The 18,226-nt window shown below is 54.7% G+C and overlaps 1 protein-coding gene across 1 annotated transcript in view; it reads right to left on the bottom strand.

Annotated features, from left to right (window-relative positions):
* Positions 1-1,778: 1,778 nt before the first annotated feature.
* LOC137161061 (1-phosphatidylinositol 4,5-bisphosphate phosphodiesterase gamma-1-like) overlaps positions 1,779-18,226 on the bottom strand; it is a 69,702-nt gene continuing 53,254 nt past the window's right edge. Inside the window, exons 20-32 of the mRNA XM_067560073.1 lie at positions 17,670-17,747; positions 15,633-15,736; positions 14,361-14,457; positions 13,584-13,650; positions 11,773-11,936; positions 11,044-11,140; positions 10,358-10,582; positions 9,613-9,761; positions 7,187-7,301; positions 6,448-6,609; positions 5,936-6,024; positions 4,644-4,828; positions 1,779-4,283 (exon numbers count right to left, since the gene is read on the bottom strand). Of these exons, the coding sequence (XP_067416174.1) occupies positions 4,232-4,283; positions 4,644-4,828; positions 5,936-6,024; positions 6,448-6,609; positions 7,187-7,301; positions 9,613-9,761; positions 10,358-10,582; positions 11,044-11,140; positions 11,773-11,936; positions 13,584-13,650; positions 14,361-14,457; positions 15,633-15,736; positions 17,670-17,747 (1,584 nt within the window). The 3' untranslated portion in view covers positions 1,779-4,231. The remainder of the gene's footprint in view (positions 4,284-4,643; positions 4,829-5,935; positions 6,025-6,447; positions 6,610-7,186; positions 7,302-9,612; positions 9,762-10,357; positions 10,583-11,043; positions 11,141-11,772; positions 11,937-13,583; positions 13,651-14,360; positions 14,458-15,632; positions 15,737-17,669; positions 17,748-18,226) is intronic.

The raw sequence follows: 18,226 nt of genomic DNA, 5'->3' as shown, positions 1-18,226 counted from the left end.
GCAGCCAGGGGCTGGATGAAGAGCTGACTTTCACGGCAATGTTTCCCCAGGGTTTTTAGAGAAGTGGGGAGAGCATGGGCTACCCATGGACAACTGTGCCAAGTTCCCAGTGGCGAGAGGGTAGGATGGGCTCTGAGGGGTGAGTCTTGCTCAGTGTCTGTCTTCACCGCAGTCCTTTTCTCTAGCCTCTATTTCTCTCCTCTGTTCCAATTCTTTTCAGGGCTGGTGGTTGTGTCTTGTGGGACTGGTGCAGTTTAATTAATAACGTGGAAGAGGAGAGTAAGCAGCATGTTAATCAAATCACAGAGGGGCCAGGAACAGAGCCAGGGCACCTTTCTCTCCGTCTGAGCAACCTGGCTGCTGGGCTCCACCGGGAGCATTGGAATTTGTTGTCTCTGGGAGCTGCCCCTTTTCATTCCAGATGAGGGAAATCCTGGGCTGCATTTGGCCCATGTCCTGCTTTGAATCCAGAACTGGGAGCTAGCGGACAGAGACGTTAGAGGTCTCTGGGGTGAGTGGCGCAATGCGCCGACAGAAAACCAGACCGACACCTGTGTGTATAAATATTGGCTAAATAGATTTATTTTCATACAAAGAATTCACGGATCTCCCTGCAATGACGCCAGCAGGCTGCCTATCCCCTGTAGAGACACCCTGCCCCCCTGCATGAGACCTACAATAGCATCCTGCGGTGATACCTGCCTGAAGCTGCTGCAAGCATCAGTCTTCCGGCTGCTGGCTCCCTTGTGCTTCTTTTATTCATCGCTTTTGGAAACATCAGCCCCTCCCCTGGTGCCAGCGTCTCCTGCCACTTTCCATGGGCTGATACACAATTGGGGACCTCCTATACAAAAGGGGAGGGGAACCAGTCCTCTGGCCCAGTGTGGCTGCCTCAGCTTCCAGCTTAGTCCCTTCTCAACCAGGTGGGCCAAAACAAACATGGAGGCAGATTCAGCCCTGGTGTAAGAAGGCACAACTCCATTGTCTGCAGTGCTTACACCAGGGCTGTATTTGCATCTCACACATTTTCCTGGCATCCCCCCTCCCCCCCCCCCATCCATTATTGTTGTTGCATTCACAACAATCCCAGAGCTGGGTGGACACGGGATCCTTCTTCCTGGACCCCTTCGGGCATAGTCAGAATTTCCCTCGTGAGAGTGTCTGCCATTGGCAGGTAGAACGCTCAGGTTGGACACAGGTTTCTCCCTGCATCCCATGGGGCCCTACTTTTACTTCATTCGTTAGTCCAGTAAATTACTGACCCCCAAGATGCTGACTCTTGGAGCTGAGAGGCTGGATAACCCCGCACACCACAGGCATGCCCAAGATGGTTTCCTGCTCTCTTCTTTGATTTATCCTATTGGGGCTCTGACGGGCTGGGAAGTTCTGGCTGGGATTCCTCGGAGGGGTTTTCACTTGCCCCATCACTGATCTCACACCAGATGTACACTTTTTAAAAAGAATGGATCGATGCAGGGTGAAATGGCAGGGATCTGTAGCGGGTGGGAGGGCAGGGGAATCTCAGCTGGGAGTTTGGTTTCTTCCCAGCTCCCTTCTGGTGGAAAGGGGACATCTAATAACGTCGCCTTCTGTACCAGTCTGGCATTGCACTGCCAGTGGGAGAGACGCAGGAGATTGGCATCTATTCTCAGCTCCATCACTGACCTGCTGGGTGATCTTGGGCAAGTCACGCCACCCCTTGGTGCCTCAGTTTCCCCTCCCACTCTTTAGCCAGTATAAGTTCCTAGGGACTGTCCGTTACTATGTGTTTGTACGGCACCTAGCACAATGCAACCCTGATATCAGCTATTGGCATACAAATAAAATAACAATAATAATAATAATATAGCACATTTCATCCTGAAGGATCCCAAAGTGCTCTATAAACACATCCCTGAAATGCAGCCAGCTCTGGGGTGGGATGTGGCAGCTGTTTAACAGCACACAGCAACACCACACAACAGTGTTTAAAGAAGGGCGAGCAAGGATAAGCTCTCTGATTGTAACTGCACTGGTAATGCTAGATTGGCAGAATGTAGTTACCTGAGCTAGAATTTTGTGCCTCCTGTCCTTGCCCACCCCCGTCGCCTACTTTCTTCCATCCCCTGCCACGTGCTTGGAACAATCTCCCCATGATCATAGGCCGAGCTCCCTTTGCCTCCACTTTCCCCAAACGTGGCATGCAAGCTCCAGTGGCTGTAACCCACTCTGTATGGCTGGGTCCTGTTTATAGTCTGTCCCCTGACTTTGGACTGTCAGCCCTGCGAGGCAGGAAGCTGGTGTTGGGGCAGTCCTCCTCTTCCGCTCTCTGTGTCCGGCACTCCATCTGTGATTCATAATAACAGCAACAAAGGCACATGCCCAAGGCACTGAGTGACTGCGTGCGGTCAGGACCTTGGTTTTATATCTCCTCCAAAAGACCCCATCTTTCTCTCTGTGGGGCTCAGCAGGTCTCTCAGGGGACAGTGCGTCACTTCCGCACGCCCTGATGCGGAGGCTGGTAACAGACCCTCCATGTGGTTTATCTCCACATTGGAAAAAGAAAATGCAGAAATTTCTCAAAATCCCAGCACAATTCCTGGGTCTAAATCTTCCCAGTGCAGCTGGATGCCCTGAAAACCTCTGCACTGGCTCAGCGAGTGTCTCATCCATGCTGGCACCCACTGGAGATCCCATCTGGAGACACCAAAGGGCAGGGCAGCCTGTGTTCCTGCCCTGGGCAGGGGCTCAGGAAAGGGTGTGAGTGAGCCGGGCTCCTGTCTGTGGTGCTTAATCCTAGCCCTTGTGCGATACTGACTTGCCTCTCTGCTGCGTGCCGGGGAGCTGCCTGGCACCGGGAGAATGGAAAGCCACGTGCAGCATGGCTGGTTCTCAGCGCACTGATTCCTCATCCCCCTTTCCTGCCTCGTTCCGATCGACGGGCTAACGAGGTGATGGACGGTGCATCCCACACAGGCGCGCACAAGGAAAGGCGGTGCCATGAGCTCCCCTCACCAGCGAGAGGCCAGCCAGCTCCCCAGGGTCTGATCTGCATTAGCACTTGCTCCAGGAGGAGGGAATGGTTCCCTCTAAACACTATTAATCCCAGCAAGGGGGAAGGTGCCTATCTTACTGCTGTAGGGCTTGGAAGCCCCTCCAGGGGTGTGGCTCTGGCTGTCAGTCATTCAGCTGGAGGCTCCCGGCGATGCACTGGGGCCTCTGCCCCACAAGCACGTCCGTTTTACTGTTACTAGCCTTTGGCTGCTCCTTGGGAATGTCTGCAGGGAAATTCAGAGCTGTTTCTCTCTGCAGAGCAGGAGCCCAGGGGACCCAGCAGCCCCCACACTGGCTTGCAGGGTCAGGGGAGAGCTGCAACGCACCAGCCAAGCATCGCGCCAACACTAACAGCCAAGGGCCGCAGAGCAAGAGATCAAGCACCAGCCACCCAATAAATAAATAAATAGGGGGCAGGGTTTCCTCTAACTTCTGTGAGGTGCTACCTCCCGGCAGAGCACCCACCCTACTGCTATGCAGCCCTAGGGTCTCCACCCCTCAGTTATAGCCTGCAGCCCCCTGCTATTCCAGCTCTGGGGTCACGCACAGCCCCTTAATCCTGCCCTGCAGTCCCTCCTGCTGTTTTAACTCTCTGGAACTCTCCTGGGCTGTCGCACATCACCTGAGCGTGTAGTGGCTTTGTAATGCAGGGCAGTGGCACCTATGGACCCTGACTACAGGCACCCCCCAGCACAGTTAGACTGGTGAGCTACCAGGCTTTGAGCCGACAGCTGCTGAGATGTCCCTCTCCCCCTCCCCTCCTGGAGGTCTGGTGGTGGTGGAAGTTTTTTAAAACAGGTGTTGAAGCAGATCAGACTGAATGGAGACACGGTGGCTGATGGGAACCCCTGCCCTGGGTGGCTGCTCCTGTCCTCTTGAGAGGCTCTGCACGTCCTTGCACGTGACCCCTTTCCCATAGAATTGAAAAGCTTGGTTATTACAACAGAAAAGGTGCTCATGCCTCTCTGAGCTCCCAGCATCTGAACCATCCAGCTCTCTCCAGCTCCTGCAAGTGCTGCAGTTCTAGCAGCCAGTGTCTCTTCCCCCCAGGGCAGCTGACTGATGCAGGGTGATAGGCAGCGAGTCGGATGGAAAGGTGGACTGTCGGGGGATGGCTGGTATCAAAGGCCAGATCTGCGGGCAAGACTCTCCAGGCTTCCCAGCTGAGGGCCCTGGCTGGGAGAGCCCCAGGGCTGGCTCAGTTGCGCTTGTTGGCCATCTGTCGATCTCTTTTCTTTTTCTCCATCAGCCTGGAGGGGGGAAGAATGTGGAACGTGGCTTTGGACCGCCACAAGCAAAGGAGACTCCAGAGCTAGCCAACACCCATGGGAGCAGACGGCAGCTGCTGTCCAATGGACTGGGATTTGTCACTGCATAGAGGACAGTTATGCTTGTCTTAGCAGAGGGAGGGAGCACATGTGTGATCACGTTGCCCTCCAGTGGCTGGTCTACAGAGTGGATAAAGGACCTACTATTACTATAGCTACGGGAGAGCTCCTTTAGGTGAAGGGGCAGCAGCCTGTGTTTTTATGCTGAAGTAGCTGGGTTTTATCCCAGCTCCCCGGAAGATAGGGGGTGTTATCTACAGCACTGTGGGGGTCGGGACTCACTTCCTGTTGCGCACTTCGGTCAGCTCCATCAGCCGCTCCTGGGCCGCCCGCAGCTCATCCAGCCGCTGCTGGTAGCGCAAGTCACTGTTGTTGCTGTGCTCGAAGCTCGACACCTGGTTGGAGAGCTCGCTGGCTCGGTCCCGCAGCTGCTGGATGGAGGAGTACAGGTTCTCGTCGTCTTCCTCCTGCAACAAGGAGACACACGGAGAGGGACACATCAGGAACTGAGTGACCGGCCTGCCCTCCCTGCCCCACCGTGGGAAACAGACTCTAGTGAGGCAAAAAGAGGCTGTGCCTCAGAGTAGCCCAGCAGCCAGGAGTCCACTGACCTTCCTGCACTAGACAGCTGGCTTCAGAACCACTTCAGATCGCCAGTGGCATGAATTTGCCAGTTTCAGCATAGTTTCTAATAGGGATCCATGTCCCAACCAGCCCCATCATTTAGTGACATGCGGGCCCCTTCCCAGTCAATTAACCCAAGGCTTTAATTAACCCTCACAGCCCACCCTGTGAGCCAGGACAGCAGTTGAACCGTTCTCTCCATTTCACAGATGGGTGAACTGAGGCAGAGGGGGGAAGGGCCTTGTCCAAGGCCACACAGTGAACGAGTGGCAAAGCAACAAGAGGAACCCAGCTCCTCTAAACACTATGTGACACTCCCTCCGGAGGGTTTTCCAGCTACCCAGGACAGCTGAGGCTGACTGGCTCTCAGCACGGAGGAATGCACACTGCTCCGCTCCAGGGCAGGAAGTGAAAATGCCTCTCACTGCTCAGCAGTGCCCCCTACAGCTGGTTAGTGAGCAGTCTCAAGCCACAAAGGGGTATTATCATAGTGCAGGGTGGATGCTCCTTAGCACCTAAGCCCTTGACCGGGGCACCCCTCCCCTGGCCAGCTACAGGCCACGTGGGCACCTCACCAGCAGCCTGGGCAACCACGTGCAGTTGGCACCCAACACACGAGAGCGCGGGCGCTCTCACACCGCGACCGCGGAGCAGCCTCAGAGAAGACTACAGATCCCAGCATGCAACGGGTCTGAGCTGGAGGCTGCGCGGTGCACTGGGACTTGTGGTCTCCCCAGGCCACACCCCTGTAGGAAAGGTGAGGGCTCCCTGCCGAATGCTATGGGCTGTCCCTGCCCTGGCTGTCTGAGCTTCCCCTTCAGTCAGCTGCTGTGTGAGCGGCTCAGATGCCCCAGTGGTGCCGTGAGCTCCCAAGGCCTAAAGACCAAAGGAGGCGAGGGACTGGGGGAAGCCAGTTCCCCGTGGGGTGGGGGGTGTTCCAGGTCGCTCACCTTGGCATTGACGATCTCGATGTGGATGAGCAGGGAGGAGAGCTCTTGGTCCTCGGTGTAGCTGTTCTTCAGAGGCACTGACCTGTAGCCTGCAGACAACAGCTGGGTGATAACAGCCCGTTCAGCATGGCTCCATCCCACTCTCCCCCGCTGCCCTCCTGGCATGCCCGAGCACGCAGACGCAAGCAGCCTGGAGCGGCCTCACGCTCATACACACGCTCCCATGTGTGTGCAGCTGTTCTTGCACACTTCCCTGCCACCCCTTGCAGGCGCGCAGAGGCTGTCCCGCTTGCAGTCTCACAGCTGCTCATTCGGTCGGGAACAGTGGTAGCTGGTGGGTTTGGGGCACTGGGTGAGGGGGATGAGGACAGAGCTGGGAGGGGCGGGTATTTCCAGCTGAACGGGGAGATGCCTGCAGGGTCTGTGTGCGAGGTGATCCCGATGGCTCCCCCAGTAGGCTGGTTTCCAGGCCTACCTCGGGGAGGGAGCGCAGAGGGGCAGGCTGCCTTTACCTGTCTTGAGGCCCTTGACGGGGAAGGTGGCCTGTGCCAGGAAGTTGGGGTCGCTGAACATGTCCTCCTCATACACCACGAAGCGCAGGAAAGCGAACTCCGGGTTGTTGATGTCGAAGACGAACTGCTTGAAAAGCCAGACGGGGTTCAGGCCGTTGTCCGCTGGCAGAGCAGGGGGAGAAGCGGAGGAGTCAGCGCGCAAGAAATGCTAGCCTCCGAACGCCTTACGCCCCGGGACAAAGGGGAGCACGGGCTGACATGGCTCCTTTTACAGACGCACTCTCCAGCCCCGAGGGTTCTCAGCCCCCTCTGAGGGCTTTGTCACACTTCTGGGGTCTGCACCTGGGCGAGCTGCCCCTCGTGTTCCTGACGCACAGGCTTCGAATACCCCGGGAGCAGCAGGCTGTGAGTTCTGGTTCTGCTGCCTCCCGTGCGGAGGCTGAAAAGCGGGGGTCTGCGTACAGCACGCGGGTGGTTCGGCCCGTTCCGAGGCAGAGCAAAGCCCGGGGGCAGCAGTGTCGAGTGTGACTGTCTGGCCAGGCCTCTCCTACTCACGCTGCAATTACCAAACAGCACCCGCCTGCAGGGGATTTCTGCTGGGGCTAATTGGGAGATGAACCAGTTAGGAGCATTCTGCTCTGCTGGGTGGGGGGAGGGAACCCATTTCTGTTTTCTGCAATGCCAGTCCCCCCCGCAGCAGATCAAGCCGTTACCCTCCCCAGCCTCTCCAGCTCCTCACCTACGACGTCCGTCTTGTTCTTGCTGTTGTCAAACTCCGAGCCGCAGACCTCCGCCTCCACGAAGGGGCACACGATGCTCCTGCCGTTCTTGGGGAGATGCCGAGCGCCTAGGATCTGGGGGAGGAGGTGGAGATGCCGGGAAGAGACAAGCAGACTGCAGTGTTAGAACGGCGGCAGGCCAGGGCTCCTCCCCCTGGCAGAGTCCTTGCTCCTAGGCGCCTCGTTTCTGACCCAGTCTCTGTGCTGGGTTTCCATAGTGTCCAGAGTCTGATCCTCCTCCCTAGGGATCCCCCATTCTGTCCTCAGGGGCAGTGTAGCTGTGACTTTGTGCATTGGTGAGGCCGCATTTAGAGTATTGTGTCCAGTTTTGGGCCCCCCACTACAAAAAGGATGTGGACAAGTTGGAGAGAGTGCAGCGGAGGGCAACAAAAATGATGAGGGGGCTGGAGCACAGGACTTATGAGGAGAGGCTGAGGGAACTGGGCTTGTTTAGTCTGCAAAAGAGAAGAGTGAGGGGGGATTTGATAGCAGCCTTTAACTACCTGAAAGGGGGTTCCAGGGAGGATGGGGCTAGGCTGTTCTCGGTGGTGGCAGATGACAGAACAAGGAGCAATGGTCTCAAGTTGCAGGGCGGGAGGTCTAGGTTGGACATTAGGAAAAAGTTTTTTACTAGGAGGGTGGTGAAGCACTGGAATGGGTTACCTAGGGAGGTGGTGGAATCTCCATCCTTAGAGGTTTTTAAGCTGAGGCTTGACAAAGCCCTGGTTGGGATGATATAGCTGAGGTTAGTCCTGCTTTGAGCAGGGGGTTGGACTAGATGACCTCCTGAGGTCCCTTCCAACTCTAATATTCTATGATTCTATGATTCTATCCGAAATCATAATGCACCAGCCGGGGGCAGGCAGCGTTCTCCCGGGGGACCGGAGCAGAACGCTCCCTCTGGCCTCAGGCATAGGGCTGAGGGTCAAGCATCTGGAAACCCTAGAGAATGGGCTTCGTCTGTGTCCCAGCATCACCCACTCAGAACTGAGGTGCATCCCTCATCTATTCTATTCTAGATCGGCTTTTATACCGTGATCATCACGGTGGTTTCTGAGCGAACCTCCACTATGGCCTCATGACTACGCATCTGTCTCTACCCATCTGTCGCACCCCTGGCCCAGGCCTGGCTGCTTATCCCGGAGTGGGATTCTTGGCAGCAGAAACACTCAGACATGGAGCCAAGATTCCCAGCCTGGTCACAGACCCTGCTGTAGTAAGAAGTGAGAGCTTAAGGCCTGTAAAACAGGCTAAGGCCTAAATGGAAAAAGACGAGTGAACAGAAGTATAAGGGGTTACTTAAGTTAACTGAAACTGGTACAGGAAAGTGCTAATGCTGCAAAATTGTAAAACTGCCAAAATATTACTAAAATATGTAGTAGGTATAAAAGGTACCAAAATACTAACTTTTTAAAATAACACTTTTATGGGTAGAAATGATACATGGAGTGGCGGTGCCCAAATCAGCCAATCAACGGAAAAAGGTGGTATTAAACTATGTCAGGAGGGTGGCAACTACCTACGTCAAAGGGGGCAAAACAAAAGTGTATGTAACAGTGTATAAAGAAGGGTGTTAAAAAAAAATACCGGCGTCCGGCCTAGGGGATAATGGAAAGTCCTGTCGTTGGGCCAAAATCATTGTAACACCGCCTATGCGAAACTGACTCAGAAATACTCTGGAAGTCATTTTTCATTGTGCCCACGCAATAAACCTGGCCTGGTGCCTTCGTTGCTCAGCTAATCTGTGGTCATGTCGACTCATTCGATCGTGAGAGCCGTCTCAGTTTCCTGATCAGAGCTGGGACAGCATCTACACAGGGACACACGCACACAGCCTACACTGATAAACACCGGTGACCAACACACACTGAGTACAACACCTGCTCACCCTGCTCACTAGCATCCTGCGTTCAGCGTCTTTTACTGGCTCATCCTAGAAAATGGCTCACACAAGAAGCCAAGCAGAGTCTATATATATATACACATGGGGAAACATTGCCCTCTGAACAATGGAATCGGAACTGCTCATCTGTGTGTCATAGGCTGTATACTGCTACAACCCAATAGAGATTCTCCTGGAACTCAAGCACTAGGGGTCTCCTCTGCTTCTGGAGCAGGCTCCAAGCTCCCTGCCTGTGAAGTCGTGAGAGGTCTCTGCACAGTGAAATATGCATCTCTGTCATTATCCCATGTGTCGACTCTGCCCTCCGTTACCCCAGGGCAGTCCCTGGCTGCAGTGGGGTTATATGGGTGTGATTGAGACAAGGATTTGACCATTGTATTAGTATATGAAAGAGACAGACTTTAAGTGATTGATGGGGCTGAGGCAGCCAGGGCTTGGTTCTCTGGGTCCCTCCCCCAAGTCCTAGGCTGGTTCTTCACTTGCCTGGATCTGCACAATGATGGGTTCCACGATCTTCAGGCTGCTCTTGTCGAAGGGGTCAAACAAGTCGTCCCTCATGATGTCCGGCTGCAGGATGTAGCCGCTGCGGCCTCCCAGCATGAACAGGGCCTGGTTCAACTGCATTGGTTTATCTGGAAGAAGCCCCAGGGCAAGCGGAGAGAGACACAAAGAACATTCAAAGGGGGGCAAAAACCAACCAGCACGTGGAGAAAGGGGCAGAGGAATAATCCAAGCGGCAATGAGCACGTGAAAGGGCCTGCACCGGGCCAGAGGCAGCGTGGGGGCAGGAGATCTCCAAACTATGTGGAGGCCCGTGGGCATTGTGCAGAAAGCCTTGCCCACTGCACTACTGTTGGTTGGGGGAGCTGACCCCCCACACTTCTGCCACAGAGAGGCAAACCCCTTCCTCGCGCCCCGACGGGAGGCTGTGCCGGGATCTCCACGAACGGCGCCTTGCAGAGCGTGCTGTGCCCTGGGTGGAAGCAGCCCGTATGGGGGACGGAGCCACCCGAGGTTGCCGGCACTTGCGTCAGCTGGCTCTTGGTCACACAACTGCAGGGTCTTCCCGAGGGAAGCCAGTGAGCTGTGGGATTGTCTCCCCAGGGATGGGATGGGAGCCCCATCGCTCAGGATGTTCACAGCTAGGTTGGGCAAAGCACCTCGTGTGATGTGAATGGAAGTGGGCCTGCATCTGAACTGCCCCGTGCCCATAGGGTTGGAAGCTTACCGGGGGTCTGGAAGTTGAGGGCTACCAGCTGGCTGCCGCAGATCCACATGGGCAGTGGGTCGTAGTTGGAGGAGTCCAGGCGCTGGCCCTTGGGGTAGATGCGGCTGAGCTGGCGCCGGTTGTACTGCAGGAACTTCTTGCCCTTGCTGCGGTTGGCGTACTTCTCGGCCTTGGTCTCGGGGAAGGAGGACATGTCCCGGTAGCAAGCCTTGTCTGTGCCGATCTCTGCAAGGACAACAGGCAGGGTCGGCAGGTGGCCGCCGGAGGCCCTCGCTAGGAAGGCCTCGGGGTGCCCTGCAGCCCGGCGTGTCAGTGATGCCCAGCCATCAGAACATGCCTGAAGACGGCTGCTCCCCAGGCTGGCAGTCCCCACCGTGAACTTCCTCTGCCTGGACTCAGGGCTTAGCCTCCGTACTGACGCTGCCCACTGACCACTGCCCTTGTCAGGGAGCTCTCGTGCTCTGAACCCTGGAGCAGAGGGGGTGGCTGGCTGGAAGGGCTGGGGCTGGGCAGTTCTGCTGGGGACCAGAGCTGGCTGGCATGGCAGGGGGCTCAGGCAGGGCCTGGGTGGGGCAGCTATTTGGACTGGCCGGAAGGATCTCCGCAAGGTCTGTTTTGTTCCCATCCACACTGACCAAACCCCGCAGAGGGCTCGGTCAGTGACGCCGCAGGAGCTGGGGCCTTACTCTCTTCATCAAATGGCACCGGGCGGCAGTAAACAACCAGCTCGGAGAGCTCCAGGGCAATCTTCTTCCTCCGCTCCATGATCTTTCCCTCTTGCATCTGCACAAGGAAAGGCAGGCCTCAGGTCACCGCCCAGAACGCAGAGAGGCCATGAAAACATGAGCCACCGATACTCCCAGCACAAATGGAATGGCAGAGCCTGCCTCTGAGGCCTGGGCACCACGCCCTCGCCGCGGCAGGGACCTCTCCGGGGAACCACCGGGTCCTGCAATGCAGCCCAGGCTCACACGCCTCTTCCAGACAAAGGTGCGCACGCTGGAAACTACAGGCCCCAGCATTCTGTGCTCTATACTGAATCATGCGGCCTCCTACCCAGATTGCTCTGGAGGGATGCATGCTGGGAACTGTAGTTTTCATGGGCTGCACCTCCAAAGTCGGGATGATGGTGGCGACAACCTGCTTCATTTAATGGATCCTTTCAGTTGCTGGTGGATCCCTGGACGGGCACAGCCTGGGCGTTACCCCATAGCTTTAGTGCTCACTGTATCTCAGACCCTTGCGTTAAGGCAGGCGGAAGTGGGTAACACTCTGCCTTCCTTGGCACCACGGCACCCCCAAAGTGAGCACCCCCCAACTTGCGGGGGCACACTGGTCCTGGCCCGGATGTTCGTCAGGGTCACTCTAAGGGTGACAGTGAATGTCACAGAGAGCACAGGGCTCCTTCCACTCACCCTGGCATCTGCGTTCTGTGTGGCCTCCCGGATCTTGGCCACCCAGTCGTTGAGTTCCTCCTGTGTGTCTGCAGCCACGTCCAGCGACTGGGATGGGTGGGACATCTGCTGGGAATGGATGGTGAAGACAAATGGTTTGGAGCTCCTCCCGTCTTTGGAGATAACTATAAGGACATCAGAGGGGGCTTTACTTGGAGAGATTCCCAATGGACAGCTCTGTGGAGTGAAGGACACCCCAAGGGTCCTGCTCTCCAACCTGCTGGGCACAGGGGTAAGGTGGGTATTGGCTCCTTCCTCTGATGCATCCTCATCTCCGGCAAAGTGTCAGAACCTAGCGTGAAACTCGGTCCTCTGTGCAGCCCTGCGGATTTCTGGGGCTGGAGGATGGATGAGGGCAGGGATTGGACCATTAGCTACCCGGGGCACTTAAGCCAGCTGTTTGGAGCGTGGGTTTGATTCCTGACTCACCTCCTAGGGAAGCCACTCACCCCATGGGAAACTGGGGAAGGAAAGTGGGCTAAAGACTCTAAGCCTGGCCTCCCTTTTATTCACATCAAGCCAAGAGGGACACAGGAGGCTCTGCATCCTTAAAGCCCCATCTCCGGGGGGCCTGACTTCCCTGAATGCCCTGTGACTTCTGTGGGGCTGAGGGTGCTCAGCACCCCCAGAACTGGGCCCTAAGGCTCTAACAGTTCTCCTTGGAGGGCCACAGCTCAGAGGCAACTTGCTGGTATCTACCACCTAGGAAAGGGAGGCAGTGATGCAGGGAGCTGGAGTCTCCGGGCTGCCAGGGGGGCGCTCAGGCCATTCAGAAAATCTGAATCTGGAGTGGATTCAACTTCCCCTAGGACCTGGGGGTGCTTAGCACTGACTGTTGGCTTCACCTCTACGAGTGAGTCCCCTTCCTTCTAAGTCCCTTTATATAGGGACACCCTGAGATTCCTAGGGCAAACAGGGGGGCCATGAGATAGCGGCTCCGATAACAAGTGTGGAAAATCAAGAGGGGGTTGGGGTAACAGGCGCCTATATAAGACAAAGCCCCAAATATCAGGACTGTCCCTATAAAATCAGGACATCTGGTCACCCTACTTGCAGGCCTTTGGCAGGTCCCCCAGCTGAGTGGGCCCAATGCAATGAGCCAGAAGAGCCTCAGCCCGTCACACTGAGGCTCTTCCCCAGCAGTTCTGAAGAAGATGGTCTTCGCCGAGATGCCTGCTACAAAGCTCTGGATAGACAGGGATGCTCCCAGAGCCCGCCCCTGGAAGAGCAGTCAAAGCATTGCCTACATCCCTTTGGACCACTTTATACAACACTCTGCAATCCCATGCACAGGAAACGCACCAGAACTCACTACACAGAGGGATCCAAGGTAGGAATCTAGTTTAGACCCACCAGATCTCATTTAATAGTGATGATAATACTTAGCTCCTATAGAACATCACCCGTAGACCTCCATGCGCTTTACAAAGGAGGTCAGTATCACTACCCCCATTTTACAGATAGGGAAACGGAGGCACAGAGCAAGTGAATTGACTTGCCCAGGCCAGTTGCAGAGCTCGGAATAGAACACAGTTCACCAGAGTCCCAGGCTGGTGCTCTATCCACTAGACCACACTGCCTCCAGATAGGCAGCCTCAGGAATCACCCATCCAGGCAGGAATAGACCCCATGCAGCCTTCACACTCTACTCCGTACAGACCCTCTTAGAAGAGGCTTCTGTCTCCAGCAGTGTCTCATGGTTAAATCTCTCCCCCCCACGAGGATACATTTCAGAACTTCTCACTCCGCGGGCAACAGTTACAGACACTCACCTACATGGCAGGATGGTACGTCAATGAATCCTTTCAGGAAATTCCCCAGAGGGCTGTTTTCTGCCGACTGGAAGAGAGGAAGGGATAGGGGCAGAGAAAGGACATTTACCAAGAGACAGACAGACCACTGCTGTCTGCCTTCAGGCCAAAGTCTCATCCTTTCTCCTGCTGTATTTACACTAGGAGCAGAGGGGATGGAAAGTCACTAGAGTCAGGGAGGCAGGAGAGTTTCCGGTCTAACCCTCTTGTCTGACTTGCTCCAAACCGTCAGCTTTCGGACTGAAGTTTTCCAGGAGGGATCCCTGCCTAAGGTGGGCGTTTCTGCAAAGTCTGAGCAAAATCATTGCAGCTGTTTTTGAGCAAAGCAAAGGTGGGAAGATGGTCTTACACAGAGCTACATCGGAAGGGTGGAGACACCAAGGCGGGAGAGCAATCAGGTGGGAGGTTGCAGCTTGGAGTATAGAAATGAACTTCAGAACAGAAGGGAAGAAGGCTGCTTGTGCCTGGATGCAGCACTGCATGCTGGGAGCTGTAGTTTCCGTGGGCCCCTACTCGACAGGGTGGTTAGAATTCTCAGCACCACTTGGGCTCCGGGGAAGTTGGCAACCAGGCCAGGTTTGAGTGCCCATGGCTTATTAGCAACAGGGTCTGCCTGTTAGCTGCTCTTGCTCACCACCCACAAAATTAACCCCTTGGTGTTCAGGACAGCTGAGTGGGTCTCTCCAGATGGTGGAAGAAGGTGGAGAATGGAGCCAGCGTGGGGGGCTTTAAACTCACAGCCTCGTCCTGCTCCTGCACCAGCGTGTTCATGATCTCTTCCACATAGTTGGCTGGGAACCACAGCTGCTTCTTGCCCCCATAGTCTCCCCGCCACCTAGAAGGGGTAACAGGAACAAGGCAAGCAGACTGACTCAGGGGTGCTAGGGATGTGAACACTGCACGCAATGTCAGGGGAACAGTTGGAGCAGGGAAACAGAAAAGGAGCCATTAAAACACATCTCAGCAACACGCACAGGGCATGCAATTCCTGTAACAGGAGCAGCAGCTGAAGCCGGGGTTATATCTGCTGACTCCTGCTCAACAGGACGCCTGGGGCATAGATGAGGGCACAGAGAACCCCTCAGGGATTTGATTCCCTGTAACTGGCCAGCACCTAGAGTTGTCCCATGCTTCGAACAAGGAAGTGGGAGGCAGGATTCCTGCATTCCATTCCTGGTTCTGGTGCCAATGCACGGTGTGGCCCCACAAGTCACTTAGAATCACAGAACCATAGACCCACAGGGTTAGAAGGGACCACAAGGGTCATCTAGTCTAACCCCCTGCCAAGATGCAGGACTTCCCCTGACTGTGCCTCAGTTCTGTCGTCTGAAGCCCAGATGAGTTTGTTCCCAGTGAGTCTGCCGGCGATAGCAGCCTGGTTCCACCACAGGAGGGTCGCAGCAGGCAGACGGTGCACACATCCCTGTCCCTTGCTGGCTGGAACCTCGGGCAAGTCTGGGGTCAGCGTCCCGTCAGACGTCTGGATGGTAAGTGAGGAAGGAGGACTCCATCTTGCTGGTAGAGAGCATTTGGGGCTGCTTTGGGCGTGCGGGGATGTACGACTGGTGTCCCTTCAACTCTGGTGAGAGAACCTCTCCTTGGGCCCCAGGCCCTCGGGCCAGGGATACAGATGGCCCCCATGAGAAAAAGGGGGGATTTTTCAAGCACTGCAGAGGCCCTCAGGGTAAGTAATTTGGGTGGTGAGCCAGCCCAGGACTGACTCAGCAAGGAGACACACCCAGCTGCTCATGAGTCATGGAGGATCCTTGTGAGAGGAGCTGCTCCCCAGAGCAATCAGACAAAGCAATATCATATTCTTCTGATCCATGGCTTTTCTTCTTGACTTCGCAATCCCCCTGGAGTGCAATGCCTTTGCCCCACCGTGATCTGATAAGAATGCCCTTCCTAGCCAGGGGACCCCACCCCTCCAGAACAGCCAGGCAGTGTCAGGAGAGAAACGGACCCCCCGAGTGGACATTTTGAAAGCGGCGACCGGGAGGGAGAACTCACCAGCCTCCATCCTGCTTGTCCACGTTGTGGATGATGGCCTGTTTGCAGAACGAGAGCTCATCTTCCCGCTGGGCTTTGTAGTCATAGAGGGCCTTCACTGTACACTGGGGAGCAGACCAGAGACACGCTAGATTTAGCAGCTGCTAGTCCAGCATTCCTGGGCAGGCAATGCTGGAGAAGAAAAACTGCAAAGGAATATAAAGCAGCTGTCCAATCCTTGATCTCAGGTAACCAAGGCCTGACTCTATATAAATCATGAGCGCTGATAAACAATTTAGATGGGCAGTAATGCAGCTGGAAGCAGCCATATTGTCAACCAAGTGCCCTGCGTCCAGACAGAAGAATCAGAGCTACTGGCAGAGACAGAGAATAGCAGATTTCCACAGCTCTTTCGGGGGCACATTAAAGGCTTTTCTACCATCTCTCCAGACCTTTTTTGGATTTGGGGGAAGAGAAGGTGGGGAGAGTGGATGCCTGTTGCTCGAGCTCCGTGCATCTCTGCCTGCTGCTCTGATGATATGACTGTCGTGATACAGGTCAGCAGACTGTGGTTCTTGTTGGAATAATCATTGTGACACACTGTACCCAAAGCAGCATACTGTAAACCCCATATTCATCATTTCGGAACAGTTGTAATAATTCATATTAAGCGTGCCACGTAAAATATCTAATGAAAGGTTATAATCTGCTAAAACCCACTGTGTTGTCAAAATATGCATATCGCTAGTATGTATCAAGTTATAAGATTTTGCTGTTATTACAATATGTTATAAGCTTGCTAGTAAGAGCAGAGGAGGCACCTTTGCCCAGAGGGACTCAGCAGCCATCAATCAGAAAAGGAGTTATAAACAAAGGATTTACAACACAGTGACCATTGCACAAGGCTATACAACAGAGATTGCTCAACTCTATGATTCATGTGCATGGGAGGGACTGAGTGACCTGGTGACTCAGCAGAGCCCACCTGGACATGCCTGGTCTACTGGCTACATGGTGAAAAGATATAAAAGAAGGAAGAGAGGCTGCATGCCTTGGCCTTTCTTCCCTCTCTCCTCCCCATGCTGGAAGCAAGAATGCTGGAAGGCAAAGACTTCAGCTCGAGACTGGTCCTGGGCTATAGGAGATAGCCTGTGTACTGAGAACTGGAACAGCCAAGGCGGGGGGTGGAGTGAGAAAACTGCTTAATCTAGATACTGCCTAGTTTTTAAGGTTTAAGATTTAGATTGTGTGTTTATCTTTATTTTCTTTGGCACCTATCTCTGATTTGTTATGCCTACCACTTCTACTCCCGTAAAGTCCACCTTTCTGTAGTTAATACACCTATTTTATATTTGCAACTAAACCAGTGTGTTGCTGTGAAGTGTTTGGAAAAATTCCAGCTTGGTTAACAAAAGTTGGTTTATGTCTCCTCCATGCTGAGGGAGGGGGCAAATCGGGTGATAAACTTACTGGTCAGACCGTTTGCCAAGCTTAAAAAGGAAATCTGACTTTCCTGCAACTGTAGATGGCGGCGGAAAATAGCAATTAATCAGAATATGTGCATTAGACCAGGAGTCCTGCTCTCGCACTAGGGTCACCAGACAGCAAGTGTGAAAAATCGGGATGGGGGTGGGTGTTAATAGCTGCCTATATAAGAGAAAGCCCCAAATATCTGGACTGTCCCTATAAAATCGTGACATCTGGTCACCCTATCTCGTGCTCACAGTTGTGCTGGCTCTGCAGGGCTCACCGACAGTAAAGGACCCAATGTAACTGTTTACATTGAAAGCTGAGAGGCTGACGCCCAGTTCTACAGCAAGGGGTGGATTCCCCAGGCACAGAACGATGGGATACGCAAGGTCCTGGCTGCAATTCCCAGGATCACTGGGTGACTGCTGGGAGTCCCAGAAACTTCTTGAACTGGCAGCAAGTCAGAACAAAGTATCACCCAACTCCGAACCAGCACATAAATCACCCTCCTCCTCCTCCCCCTCTCCCTGTCCCAGTCTGATGGGATCACGAGGACCAGGTGGGAGTCTCTGGCCCATGCTCTCTTACCCTGGCCATCGGCATCTTGTTGGCCTCCACGTAGAAGTGAGGAGTCCGCACTTCATACAGGGCTCCATAATCCAGCTCCTGCAAAGGACAGGCAGCAACATTAACATGGGAGCCAAGCGCAGAGCTTCCACCTTCCCCCTATCCTGAGGGGCAGCTTGTGGGGACAGGGGAAGGGACTGCGTGCATCCTCACTAGGAAAGAGGAGATTTGAATAGAGCGTTCCATAATGGAGCTAGACGGCAGGCCTGTCATGTGATAGGGGGTCTAACTTTTGTAACCCTGCCCTATGTCAGGTGACTGGGGTCAATGCAGAAAGATCTGTCCCTTCCTCGCTCTCCTGTGTGTCACACCTCGATTACGGTCTCTCAAGGGCACCATGGCCACTAGGATTATGCCAGTGCTCTGCATGCTGGGACATGCGGTCTGCACTTGCCGCACCTCCACATAAAGATGAGAGCACCCGCAGTCTGATTTGCTGGTGCCCGGGATGTCCAGCAACTTGCCGATGCACCCCCAAGCAAAGTTTAGGGCACCCAGGATGCAGCCATGTTCGGCTT

The sequence above is a fragment of the Emydura macquarii genome, unplaced genomic scaffold, assembly GCF_026122565.2.
Source record: "Emydura macquarii macquarii isolate MOO-44397 ecotype Brisbane River unplaced genomic scaffold, CSIRO-AGI_Emac_v2 contig_2246, whole genome shotgun sequence".
Classification (NCBI taxonomy): Eukaryota; Metazoa; Chordata; order Testudines; family Chelidae; genus Emydura; species Emydura macquarii.
The sequence above is the reverse complement of the archived record's forward strand: the minus strand, read 5'-3'. Positions and strand labels throughout refer to the sequence as shown.